At 33.7% G+C, this 13,332-nt stretch overlaps 3 protein-coding genes and 1 long non-coding RNA gene across 5 annotated transcripts in view; 1 reads left to right on the top strand and 3 right to left on the bottom strand.

Annotated features, from left to right (window-relative positions):
* The window catches only part of LOC104751509 (prolyl endopeptidase), a gene marked incomplete in the record, with an annotated part of 5,853 nt that extends 5,322 nt beyond the window's left edge, over positions 1-531 (bottom strand). The window contains 1 exon segment of the mRNA XM_019227851.1: positions 146-531. Coding sequence (XP_019083396.1) covers positions 146-486 — 341 coding nt within the window.
* On the bottom strand, positions 1,831-3,181 carry LOC104702369. Of its 2 annotated transcripts, none has more exons than XR_753984.1 (2): positions 2,436-3,181; positions 1,831-2,196 (listed from the first exon to the last, which is right to left on the bottom strand). It is a non-coding gene; the product is annotated as an uncharacterized LOC104702369 (long non-coding RNA). The 2 variants fall into 2 exon arrangements; XR_753985.1 differs by having other exon boundaries at positions 1,831-2,190.
* LOC104702368 (probable alpha-amylase 2) lies at positions 7,923-11,103 on the bottom strand. Its single transcript, XM_010418222.2, has 13 exons — positions 10,935-11,103; positions 10,566-10,684; positions 10,426-10,459; positions 10,263-10,300; positions 10,031-10,157; positions 9,711-9,937; positions 9,481-9,626; positions 9,280-9,392; positions 9,100-9,188; positions 8,829-8,951; positions 8,694-8,729; positions 8,505-8,603; positions 7,923-8,349 (listed from the first exon to the last, which is right to left on the bottom strand). The coding sequence occupies exons 2-13, from the start codon at positions 10,581-10,583 to the stop codon at positions 8,158-8,160; spliced, it is 1,242 nt and encodes a 413-aa protein (XP_010416524.1). The 5' UTR covers positions 10,584-10,684; positions 10,935-11,103; the 3' UTR covers positions 7,923-8,157.
* On the top strand, positions 11,291-13,116 carry LOC104702367 (tRNA pseudouridine synthase A, mitochondrial-like). The gene is made up of 2 exons (XM_010418220.2): positions 11,291-12,523; positions 12,613-13,116. Exons 1-2 carry the CDS (start codon positions 11,454-11,456, stop codon positions 12,956-12,958), a joined length of 1,416 nt encoding a protein of 471 aa, XP_010416522.1. The 5' UTR covers positions 11,291-11,453; the 3' UTR covers positions 12,959-13,116.

Raw genomic sequence — 13,332 nt, 5'->3', positions numbered from 1 at the left:
ATTGAATCAAATCCACAACAATTTTAGGAAGGTCAATCTCAAAGTCAAATCCAGATTATATTGTTCTCAGCTGGAGCTATGGAGAGCTATTACGAAACCTAAACGAACGAGAGAGAATTTTACAGATGGGAAACGAACACTTTACCAACGGTACGGATCTACGATCTTGACGCCGTGGTAGTCATCGACGACGGAATCATCACGACGGGAATCAGGATAATGTAACCGGTCGCCCAACGCAGAAGAAGATCCCATAACCGCGGAGCTCGAACAACAACGAGAACGAGGAAGAATAGTAACAACAGACTTGTGGGTTCGATGATTGGAGAAGTTTTTTTCGCTAATGAGAAGAGAAGAAGAGGAGAGAGACGATATGCGACGTGAACGTGATGATAAGGTATTTATACGGAGGCGGCGCGTGATTGTTGGGACAGTTACAAACGCGAAAACGTGAGAGCGCGCGTGACTTGCAAACGCTGTGAGCATCGGTCTTTCAAGTCTTCAGTTCTTTCTTTCCTTCTTCACCGAGTTTGCCGTTAAGTCGTCGTTCTATCAAATAGTATTTTATAGATAGAGATACCAAAATTTAATCATATATATGTATTTTTTTTAAAATATCTGTATGAGTTTTTGTTGTAGTGGTTGTTTTTTTTTTTTTTTTTTTTAGGAGACATTGCAAAAAACTTACCCAGTCACAAACTGTATCAATACTAGAGCTAATGTAAAACTTTGGTATATCATCTTTGATTATAGAGATAAGGTTATCAATACAAGATATGAAACTTTTTACCAAAACTATGAATATCATCATTTGTTGTGGATGTTTAAATGTGCTATATATTAAAGCCTTTGGGCCTAAATCTTATCATATAATGTAAAGTCCATATTCAACAAGCTTGAGGCCATGTATACATTTGTGAAAAAAAAACCTTTGAACTCTCCTTTTCTTTTTAAGAGTCGAAGTTACCTTAAATGTATAGTAGTAGAAACAGAGGCTTTTCACCGTTTAAGAGGAAACTGAGTTGAAAAAAAAGAACATTTTTACTTTTGCTTTCTTGAAAGTAGGTTTTTGAACTACTCCATTTGTTTTCTTGAAAGTATATATACTTACGCAGAGTTTGCAGAATAATAATCATACGCAACACACACTACAGAACTTACGTACAGAAAAATAAATTATTGGAGTTTTTGTGAATTGACAAAACAAAGCAACTTTGACCACTTAACGAGAACGGAAATTTGAGAGTCACGCGCATATAAATAAATAAATACGCAGAAAAAAGTTTTGGAGATTTTGCCTTGAAAGGATAATTTAAAATGCTACTGACACACTTCCAATGATGAGGCTACTAGGGAAAGGTTTTTTTTGTTGAATTTTTATTTTTATTTTTTCTTTGACGTGAGTGAGTTGTAAATTTTCAAACTAATGGTAAAGTTTTGATCTATATATATACCTTGATTTATTATCCTCATAGGCGCATCAAAGACTTCGAGCACTATAGTTCTACTACACTTCTGCTTATATATAGAATAATTATAGTCAAGTATAGGTCATCTAATTAGGTTATTTTCTCTACGTCAAAAAATCCAATAATCGTAAACTCACACAAAAATTGATGTAACCAGGAACATTTTATCAGATTGAACTTGATACTGGTTTCATTTATCCGCCATAGAAAACAACAGTTAGTTTCTTGGTTAATCTAGTGTAAGATATATATATATATATATATATATACAAAAGCTTTTTTTCTTTGTACCATCTAATCAAAAACTGACATAAAGAAGTCCCCAGCTTAATTAGATCATATATATAGAAACCTGATCATATATAAATGCATTTACATTCCAACTTGAAGGTTGAACTTGATTTTTCGTATACCATATTGTCAGACTGAACACATGTATATATAACATCAGAAGATAGAAACATGCAATTTGTACTTATAAACAAAATAACCACATACTATAGATATAGATTCCAACTTAAGGAAAAGAAGACATCATCATAACATTGTGTGGGCTTCACTTCAAGAACATAAAAAGGAAGAGTAAATTCTCCTTTTCATTACCATATTCTCCTGTGATTTCAATCTACCTGTACCTTTATTGGGAGTCATGGGTCCTCTTACTTTATGAATAGTTTACCTTTCCTAGATGATGTAAACGTCTCAAACGCCACCACTATTCCTAAACCTCACATTTGTCAACGCCGTTGCAAATTAGAAAAGATGAAGAGTTCTTAAGATCAAACGTTTTAAGTGTTTTACAATCAAATGCGAATGTGCTGGGGTCAATCATATCAGAGTCTCAACAAAAGAAAGCATTAAACTTTGGGAGATAGATCAAGTCAAAAGAGATAGAACTGCCAAGTGAGAACAAGTAAATGATCACATATGAATAAATAAAAAAAGTTAGTAGATTCGAGATAATACCTACTATTCTTCAAACCTTAATATTCATCGGGTGATCTTGAATACATCATGAGGGGTTTTACAAAGAAACCCTAACAGATCTCTATTGGCAGTATGCCCACCTCCCCTTCACAAAACACAACGAAATTACGTATACCCTTACTACACACATATACAGGATAAAGAGAGGAGGTGGACAGAATGCCAAAGATCTCTGTAAGAGACTCTTTTGTCAAAACCTGCATGACCAAAAAGGTTAAAGATCCAAAAAAAATCACTCATTTCCTTTCTGTCAAATGTAAAATGGAAAAGGGTTTTTTTCTTGAGGAGGAAAAAAAGAGAGAGAGAGAGAGAGAGAACATTTAGATGAGAGAGAAGCGAACGGTGAGAATATTTATGAGATTGAGAAAGAGGCAGATGGGTTTCTCTTAATGATGGTGATGTACAGTTGTTGTTTTGTAGCAGAAAAATTATGAACCAAAGACTTAAAAACAAAGAATAAAAGAAAATTAAAAAAAAAAAAACGAAACCCTAGCTAGATTCTGTTGTCACAAAGCTACGGAGAAGATCGAACAATAATGTATAGTCTCGAGAGCTGGAATTTGTGTGGATGGGTTTAATCAAATGAAAAGAGATATACTATCAAGTTTTTAAGATTCGGACTTGAAAAGACATAAGATCTAACAACTATGAACAGAAACAACAACAAAAAAGAACAGTGAAGAAAGAGATTAATTTGGAAGAAACAAAATGAAAGTAGAAGAAACTCAAAAGTTTTTCTCGGGAAAAGAAAGTAAATAACAACAAGCTCTTTCCTCTCTCTCTCTCAATAAGTTTTCTTCTTTTCCAAAGAGGACCAAATGATAGTATAAGCCAAAAAAACCCAATAAATTTCTAGGGATTTTATTAGGAAAGCAAAATGTCAAATTCAACGGGGTTCTCTTTTACGCCTACGACCTACCGTTCATTTTTCCTTTATTCAACTTTTTTTCCGGACCACAACATTGAAACGGCACCATTTTTAATTGACTATGGTTTAGTAACACTATGAAAATTTGCTCAAAATTATAGAAAACCAAAAAGAATTAAAATTTGAAATAGACTTTACTTTAGAATTTATATGTAGATAGTCGAATGAACTCGAATCAAACAAAGACTTTTAACTAGTAGTGATTAACAAAATATTTCTGTACTTTTTATTATGCCACGACACGGATTTTGTTAATCAGAATCCACATTTGCTAACTCTTAACTCACCCATAACAATCATTTATTTGATCACATGTTCTATAATAAAAGTTGTTCTATTGGAGAGAAAGCGATTTCTATTTGCTTGTGAATTAATTTTTTTAGTATATATATAATATATCTTTAACACATGTACGTAATATGGAAATTAAAAAATATGTAAAAAATATATATTTGTTTTAAAATGTAGTATATTATTATTGAGAGTCATGTAAAATTAACAATATCTGACTTCAGTTCGTGTGAAGCAACTTCCAATTGATGGGTCCATTTAAAACTCCACCATGGAGTGGATTGCAGAATCCTAGGCTCATGGATGTAGTATAACACCATTAAAGATTATTTCAAACTTTTGACCTAGCTAAATTAACCATCACTAAAATAAATTGACGAATATTCAAGAAGAAGGTCAATCTCTCTTTTTTTTTTTTGGTTATCTTACTTTAAAGTTTAAACACCAAAAAAAAGAAAAAAACAATTGGAATGACATCATTTTATTAATACTATATAACAAAATCATATTTTCCCTTCTGTCGACTGAGATGTCGCACTCATCACTCCCACAACCTGCAAAGTCTCATTTATTCCTTTGTGACAATTTGTTCTTTGTTTTTCGGGGAATTGTTGTTTTGTTATTTTCTTTTTGTAGTAGTATTATTTTCTCATAAACGGGAACAAACTCCAACAAAAAAAAGGAGTTAGTATTATTCATTCGGTAGTGTTGACGAGAAAACAAATATGCATGCCTTGCGTGCATTAATTGCAACAACTCATAATTCTTCCCACTATTTATTGCCTCAAAATCTACCACCCCCATCTAACTTTCTCTCCATTGAATTCTCCACATTTCACCAAAAAAAAATCTTAATTTTGTTGGCTTTGTAAAGGTAAAAATGATAATAATTTTGACTTAATGTTGTTTCCATTATAAGAGTAAACGAGTTACAATATTGCTTCCAAATTAAAAATATTATATTTTCGAAACAAATATTATGCCAGAAATTGAAAAACAAATGGAGTATTGTTACACAGTTTTGTTTAAGAAGTCAAGAAGATTTGCCGGAACTACCGGTTTGACTGACAAAATAGGTTTCGTATTTACTGTTTCTGTTTGGTTTAGTTTCGTATTTATTGACAACAGAGAAAAGACATAAACGATTTTTTCATCTAACTTGATATTTTTAGTCTAATTCCAATTTATTGTTATTGACTATGAGATGAACTAAAAAACGATGGTTTTGTCGCATAGTGAAATTGTCAGTGGTATGATTGAATCATTTAGGTAAGAAATGGCTTCAAATTATACTTTCTCGAATATCACCATGTCCATGCTATCGATTTATACACATGTCTTGATATGTTTTCTAAAAGTTTATAATAAGAGAAGACGTATACTGTATACATACCGTCACACAGACAAATATATGTATATGAATAAATTTCGGATTATATAATTTGGCGGTCGGTATATTGTAATGCCGTCAATATATATATATGATAATACACATAAGTTTATTTTAATGTTTTTTTAAATGTTACCTTCCCTTTTTATATGTTTTAAGATTTAAGACATGAAAAAATGAGAACTTGACTGTAAAAAAGGTCAACACTTTTGGTTCCCTTTTAGAAAGGCTTTTTTTTATTATGCATTCTATCTTCCGGACATTTTATTTTCTTTTAGGTTGAAAGATTCTTATGTTTTTCTTCTGTCAAAGTTAATTATTTTATTTTAAAAGGAAAAACACTTATGGGTTTTAATTTGTTTGTTGTGACATGGATTCATTTTGTTTAACATATATATATATGGATCTTAGATAAATAGTGTTGCAGCATGTTTATATACATATATAATTCGTTTAACGCAAAGCTCGATGCATGGACAAATGCTTTTTACCCCACCGCATGATTGCCTAAACTGATATCGTATTCCGTTAATATAAATACCAATTTTATATTACTATTATCTAACAAAAACTAATTTATGTACTTTCAAATGTATTTTCTCTAATTAAACTATGAAGAGGTTTCAAAAAAGGCAACAAAAGTTTAAAAAAAAAAAAATGCAGGGATAGTTGGTAAACTATAATTGCGAGTAGTGACTTTTATACAGAAAGAGGAGCAACCGTCGATATACATACACTATTAGCTTTGTTAGCGTCGTATCAGTAGTGGAAAAGTTACATTTATAGCTACAATTTTGATTAGAACTCTATAGGTCTCCCCGGAGTAACTTTTGTTTTTGGCTATTGTTCATATTCGTCGTGGTTTTACATTTATAGCTACAATTTTGATTAGAACTCTATTTTTGTCAATGTGTTTATATTTGTTATGGAAAATTTACCATTAGATTCACAGTTTCACACCCATAGGTCCATAAAAGACGAACCGAATGCATTAATGAAGACGACTCTAACGCCCTACAAATCCTGGGCTTGACTTGCAATATAGTGTTATACAAGTATACAACATATCTAGATTGTGACTTTAGCATTAGAATTCTTTGCTTGTGATTGTAAAGTCAAAGCTTTTTAATACTATGATTTTGTTTGTGTAAAAACACCATTCCACCATTATATATACATGATATCAGTGATGGCCATAATTGTTTTTAAGATACGAGAGATTTTATTTTGAAATAAAAGCAACTTGACAATGTGTAATTTGAAGTAAATATATTAGGATTCGTTGTTCTTAATAATAGATGTTTATTTATATTGTAGATAATTTTTTTATAGCATGCATATTTGTTTTTTTTCAAACTATCATTTAGAAAGCGGGTTGGGTACATTTAAAACCCCATCATTTACAACTTATTTGTGACTCATTCGAAAGTATTATATATATTCTTTTTTTTTTAAAAAAAACTTGTAATATTTTGAGATACAAAAAGAAAAGATATATACATATTTTTAGAAAACCGTTAGAAGCCAAAATTCTTTTGACTATAACTGTTGAAATTTTTGCAAGATTTGATTTTTGGAATATATGATAAGACCAGAAAATGCAATGTACTACTGTTGAAATAAAAAGCAATGTGATATATTCAACCTGTTTTTCTTTTTTTGGTCAAGAATCAACAAAAAGTTACTATAATTATACGCTTTTATTTTTTAGATTTGGATAATTTTTTAAACAAGAGTGAGACATGAAATTGGAAAATGTGTAATTAGTAGCTAAGTCGCACTTTAACACTGGTAAATTGTAATAAAAGGTTTAGAATAGACAGGAATTTACTCACAGTTTAGCCAAGTTTTTTTTTTTTTTGATAAATCCCTTTTTTTCACTTTTTTCTTATGCAATATGCATGCGGGACATTTCTATCTCTCATGCTCATCATCACCATCATTTCCTCCGGATTAAATTGAATAATTTCTTATAAAATCATTATTAATTTTCTCTAACTTCCGGTTAATAGGTTTTATATATTTTCATAGTTTTCTTTATACTTGGACTATTATGTTATACGGTCTGTAGTCTATTACGGTCTTTAGTTCTGTACTTATATTCTCCGTGGGTGTGTTTTGAAACTTGAAAGCACAACATGATATGTACCAGTAGCAACGCATCTAGTAGCTTTATAATCCATGACCATTAAAAAATTCAGAAGAAAACAATTTAATAACTTGAAAGATCTAGGAGACCTTCTATGAACAGAAAGATCTTTTTAGCACAGCATGTTCACGTGAAGCCAGAAGGTGTTCATGATTGATTCGATTTTGTTCTTTTTATGCAGTTCCCAAAAAAAATATATACTACTTGGATTTAAACATCAGCCCTTAGTCAAAATATATAAGAAAATTAGATGGAAAAGACAGTGTTAGTAAAAAAAAGGTATTGGGGTTTTGTTGTTAAAAATTCAAAACAAAAATGATGAAGTCTTATGACCATATATATAATATACACAAACACACATCATCTACTTTATAAGATCTCTCTGCTCGTCAAGTCCTAGTCTAGTGGCCACCAATAGTAATGTAATATACACACCCATGTTTTTTACTCTTTTGACCAAGGAATAGCTAAACTTGAGTTTTCTAGAACATGCTTAAAATAAATGAGTTTTTTTTTTTTTAATAGCAAGTATCAATTTATCTTATCAACAAACCCTAGCTAATGTCCATTATCATCTGCTTTGTACCCTACAAATTATTTTTAAAAATCTAATATGGTTTTATCTTGCAATCTAATACATTAACTTTTTGAAACACAGCACAAGTCAAAAAGTACCCTTTCTAGTTTCTACTATAGTCTCCATTACTCTTTCTCACCACGCAATACAGTTTTGTATATAACACGTTAACTAAAAAATTCACACAAAATGCAAATTTAACACTTGCATAGGAATATAGCTTATAGAATCTTACGTCATGAAGACGTAAGTGCTTGACATTATTGTAAAACCCGGCACAGAAAATGAATTACATATATTACTGGACTCTGAAGACCAGAACCTTTGACATCGATACGAAGGTTTGGTCTAGAAAGAACAGCAAGATTACTTGAGCCAGACGGCATAGCGATGGCCACTTGTTGCTAGAGTCCAGTCTCTTTCAGAAGGGCACCAAGAGCCGTCTCCGAGCTTCATACACAGTTTCTCACCAACAATGGCTGCGTATAAGTTAGATTCAGCTTTTAAAATGCGGACCGTTGACCTACTGTGGATATCATGTCGCCTCCTAATGTCAATCTGCCAATGAATAAAAAGGAGAAAAGAAAAACAGAGGACCTGTTTTAGAAAAGATCCAAAACGTAGGACCATAGATCCAATAAAATGCTGGATATATATATATATATATATATATATATATATATATATATATATATAAATGAACAAAATAATACCAGTTTGACAATCTGATCATGGATAGAGCTTCCCCAGTTGTAAAAGTGATCGTAGAACACAGAGGGGATGCCGGGATGAGTAAGTATATATGCATAACCCTGCAAAAACACAAAACCGAACTTCATTGATTAGGGAGAGACTTAAACTGTAAGGAAATGGATATTATTTTGTTTCGAGAGCTTATTTACCTCCATAATGTGGTGTGAAGGGAACGGCCAATGAGCCTATGAAACCAACAAAAAGTGCAGCCACAAAAAAAAAGGTTAGCAAACATGTGAAGGCTAAAAAAGCAAATGATCAACAGAAGAGATAGTTAAGGTAACCTGAGTAGAGCCAGTGTCATGGTTATCAAGGAATGTAACAGCTCTTGAAGGCCACCATCCCACTACACCCGGTGGCTTCCCTTGAGCATCACATAAACGCCAATACTGACCCTTTACGGCTTCCTATAGTAACATGATCCATTTGAGTTTCAATACAATGGCGACATTATGTAAGCCAAAAATATCAATGAATTACAAAGAAGGTGACATAACTATCAATTAACTAAAATAACTAAAACACAGATATTGGTCTAGAAGAGAGTCTACGTACCTGAAGAATTCCTTTAGTTGTGAAGTCAAATGCAGCAGAAATCTGTCCCGTGGAATCGATCCAATTGATTATACGCTGTCTATGGCTATCTGTGAAAAACAAGTGTTATAGTTTCATAACACTAGAATTATAGAACTAGAGTCACCTCACAAGGTATAAGATAAAGAGACATTGTGAAACCTTGATTATAGTCTAGACCGTGACCATTGTATTTGCAAGAATCCCAACATTCTCCAACCGAGAATAACGGTTTCGCTGCTCCAATGTATTCCTTCACATAGTTTGCTGAGTAACTGCATCAATTACATTCAAAATAAAGGACTCCACAAACAAACAAACAAACAAACAAACAAATGAATTATAAGCGAAGAGAAAACTTACCCCCTAGCAAAGTCAAAACGGAAATCTTGAAACCCGACAGTGTTGCGTAGCCAACGAAGCCACCCAATTATATCTTTCCTGACAAAATGCTGAGTGTGATCAACATTTGGAACACCATTGAAATTTGCCCCGGTGCTTCGGTTACCCTGTTTTAGTGGAAAACTTTAATTTAGCTTTCAGAACATAATGATATCCTGTTCAAACATGTACTTATTATAATCATCACTCACCAGTCCTCCGGTACAAGAAGTCACGGCGTGTTCATCCCAGGGTAATGAAGATCCATCATAACGGTTATACATTCCACCATGTCCTCTAGTTGTCCCAATACGATGATTGATAACTATATCAGCCATAGCTCTAACTTTGTACTGTTTCATCTTACGAAGTAAGGATTTCAAGAGATGCTCAGAGCCATATGCTGAGTTTAATGAGTAAAGGTCCTGTGGAAGATAACCTGGAATTACAATAACCATTTCTGCAGTTAGTAATAGTTATTTGATTTCATTTCAAATATACAAAAGCTCATGGAAATCAATTGACTCTTAACCTTCTGGTGCAAGAGACTGAGATGGTGGTGGCAACCATGCAGAAGTAAAGCCAGATTTTGCGATGTCAGGAACTTTCCCGTCCAAGTTTCTCCACCAATCATGTTTGTGAGATTCCCAGTTATAAGCCTAAATTAGAATTTAAAATTTTCTCGTATGGTCTATAAAACTAAGGCCAAACCAAGATTGTACAGTTATATAAGTGTGAGACTATAATATTAAAGATGAGCTAACCTGGAGAATGACTTCCCTTCCATCGCGTAGAACTCGACCTGATATAGAGAAAAAAAGCAATAGAATTTTAATAACTAACTACAGCTTTAAAACTAAGAACCTGAAAAGTGAAAACTCATGAGCATAAGGCTGAATCCTGAAATTAAAATCCTTTGTAATTTACCTATATCAGTATGGTCGTTGCATTCATCAAAGACCTGCAAAAGTATCATGCTTTAGAAACAAAAGAAAGATTGGACAACAATTTGAACATAAATGGTAGAGCAAAAAAAGAAAAAAACAAAGAAAACAAAAGGCACATACATTGTTATAGTAGCCCATGTCGAGATAATTTAATTAGATCGACCAAAACTCAAGGAAGAAACGAAGCTACTGCTGCTTCTTCGTCAGACGTTCTATAAAGTCTCTTTGCAAAAACAAACCTGTATATATAGAGCCGAAAGAGGGAACGTGAACTGATTTGACTTTAGTTTTATGTGACCCATGTCCCAAAAACGAATCAGAATCAAAAAAATTTCGAAACAATTATCGGCCGCACACAGTTTAACTTTATTAAAAAGGTGTCAGAGGTATAAAAACAAAACACAGAGCGAATTGGAGTATGGCCGCAAAACCAAAAGTGACGATTCGATTCTACGGTTTCATAGATGAGCCAATTATAGAATACAATACCTTCTTCGAAAAAAGTACTAAGCTGTAAACAACTTGAGCGGAGAATCTCAACAGAGAAAGAAAGCTTCTTTTTTTTTTTCCCTTTCTTCGAATCTGGACTCGGTCGATAAACGAAGAAGCTTCATCATAGCCAAAGTTTGCGTTTTTATTTTTCTCTGGAGTACTATTCTAGACGCGTTGACTGTTATAAAGAAATAACTTAAAAAACTTTTTCAAATTTGACTTGAGATATAAAATATGCAGAAAGTATTTGGGCTTAAGATAAAGCCCATATGTAAAAGATAACTAAAGGCCCAGTTAAAAGAGCAATCTGATATCCAAACGGCGTAGTTTTTTTACCTCAGTCGTCTTCTAGGGTTTTGACTTTAGCCATTAACGTAGTTGCAGAGGAAAGCTGGAAAAATAGAGTTCATCGAACTCTCGTCAACAATAATGGAGACGCAGGAGTCTGAGAACCGAGAATTTTTTTTCCCCGGTACGAGGTTTCTGATCGAGATTTAGATCAGAAAAAGCTCCAAAATGTTGACAGAAGACGAAACAGACTTGTACCGCGGCGGAGGCGGCGGCAAGGAGCCTCAAAAAGTTGCTATAGTCTTTGCGTTTTGCGGTGTAGGGTACCAAGGGATGCAAAAGAATCCAGGCGCGAAGACCATTGAAGGCGAGCTCGAAGAAGCTCTGTTCCACGCCGGAGCTGTACCTGAGTCCATTAGAGGCAAGCCTAAACTATACGATTTCGCACGATCTGCACGAACCGATAAAGGAGTGAGTGCTGTGGGACAAGTAGTTTCAGGTCGCTTCAGCGTTGATCCGCCTGGATTCGTGGATCGTCTCAATTCGAATCTCCCTAATCAGATTAGGATCTTTGGTTATAAGCATGTTACGCCGTCGTTTAGTTCCAAGAAGTTTTGCGATCGAAGAAGGTATGTGTATCTGCTTCCTGTGTTTGCTCTTGATCCAATCTCGCATCGTGATAGAGAAGCGGTAATGGCTAGTTTAGGTTCCGGAGAGGTTTATGTTAAGTGTATTGCGTGCTCAGAGAGAGGTCGTAAGGTTCCAGATATTGTGGGCAATGGGAAAGGAACAAACTTTGTTACAAAATCATTGACTGTTCAGTCAGACATTTTGTCGAACAAGTCTAGTGCATTAAGAACTGACGTCAAGATCGAAGCTTTGAGTTCTGATTTAGCTAGCTTAAGCTCAGTTGATGTTCAAGTAGCTAGGATACAAGAAGACAGTTGTAAACTGAATACAAGTTCATCAGAGAATATCAAAATCACTGAGGCAAAGAGCAAGTTTTGTTACGGGGAAAAGGAGAAGGAAAGGTTCAATAGAATACTGAGTTGTTATGTTGGATCATATAATTTTCATAACTTTACTACAAGAATGAAAGCAGATGATCCGGCTGCGTATCGTCACATCATCTCCTTTACTGCTAATACTGTCATTAATCTTGATGGGATTGAATTTATCAAGTGTAAAGTCTTGGGCAAAAGCTTCATGCTTCATCAGATTCGAAAGATGATGGGTCTTGCTGTTGCAATCATGAGGAATTGTGCTTCTGAATCACTTGTCCAGACTGCTTTCAGCAAGTAAGCTTCCTTCTTCTTTTCTTTTTAAAGCTTGCCCGTGTCTATAGTTATGGTTGTTTTGATGCTCAGTTTGAAATTGTTCGTAACAGGGATGTGGATATAACTGTACCAATGGCCCCTGAAGCTGGACTCTACCTTGATGAATGCTTCTTCACGTCTTATAACAAAAATTTTGAAGACAGTCACGAGGAAGTGTCAATGGAAGCATTCAAAGAAGAAGCTGAAGCATTCAAATTAAAGCATATATATTCTCATATCGGCGCTACAGAGCGAAAATATGGAAATATGGCTCTTTGGTTGCATTCTTTGAACCATAGAAACTATCCTGACCTAAATTTTGGCAGCCATGGACATAACACGGACCAAGTTCTTGTCCATAAAAAGGTTGATGAAACCCACCACGAGGAAGTCTCTTATGATGAAAGCTTAGTTTGAAGATTTGACATCGTTTATGCTCTTCAACAATGTTGTTGATTAACGATTCTTGTAACTTTTAAATTAATGATTTTTTTTTTGTGTGTTATATGGTGAAACCAAATAATTGATTTGTAAAAAACCTTGTTATGTTTTAAACACCAAAGAGTTAAAAGTCACTCTCCAAAATGTCGTCGTCATCTAAGAGGATTTTACTTTATGGAAGAAAAGAAGAAGAATCTAATTAGAACAATGTTAATCGAATAATAATAATGAAGTAAAAATGATTATAAGGAAGAAACGTGGAACCGAATCTACAGGCAGAGAGACGTGACGTTACATATGAGCAGAACCATAAAATCCCCTAATCCCACGTCAACCTCTCCGAAGCATAA

The sequence above is a fragment of the Camelina sativa genome, chromosome 7 (assembly GCF_000633955.1).
Source record: "Camelina sativa cultivar DH55 chromosome 7, Cs, whole genome shotgun sequence".
Lineage (NCBI taxonomy): Eukaryota > Viridiplantae > Streptophyta > Magnoliopsida > Brassicales > Brassicaceae > Camelina > Camelina sativa.
The sequence above is the reverse complement of the archived record's forward strand: the minus strand, read 5'-3'. Positions and strand labels throughout refer to the sequence as shown.

What these genes read in the sequence shown, in the direction of transcription:
- LOC104702367 (XM_010418220.2), top strand. Translation starts at nt 11,454, where the DNA reads ATGTTGACAGAAGACGAAACAGACTTGTACCGCGGCGGAGGCGGCGGC. An exon ending in GTCCAGACTGCTTTCAGCAA is followed by an intron (nt 12,524 to 12,612) that starts GTAAGCTTCCTT and finishes TGTTCGTAACAG; the next exon opens with GGATGTGGATATAACTGTAC.
- LOC104702368 (XM_010418222.2), bottom strand. An exon ending in CAACTAAAGGAATTCTTCAG is followed by an intron (nt 8,952 to 9,099) that starts GTACGTAGACTC and finishes ATGTTACTATAG; the next exon opens with GAAGCCGTAAAGGGTCAGTA. An exon ending in ATGATCAGATTGTCAAACTG is followed by an intron (nt 8,350 to 8,504) that starts GTATTATTTTGT and finishes ATTCATTGGCAG; the next exon opens with ATTGACATTAGGAGGCGACA.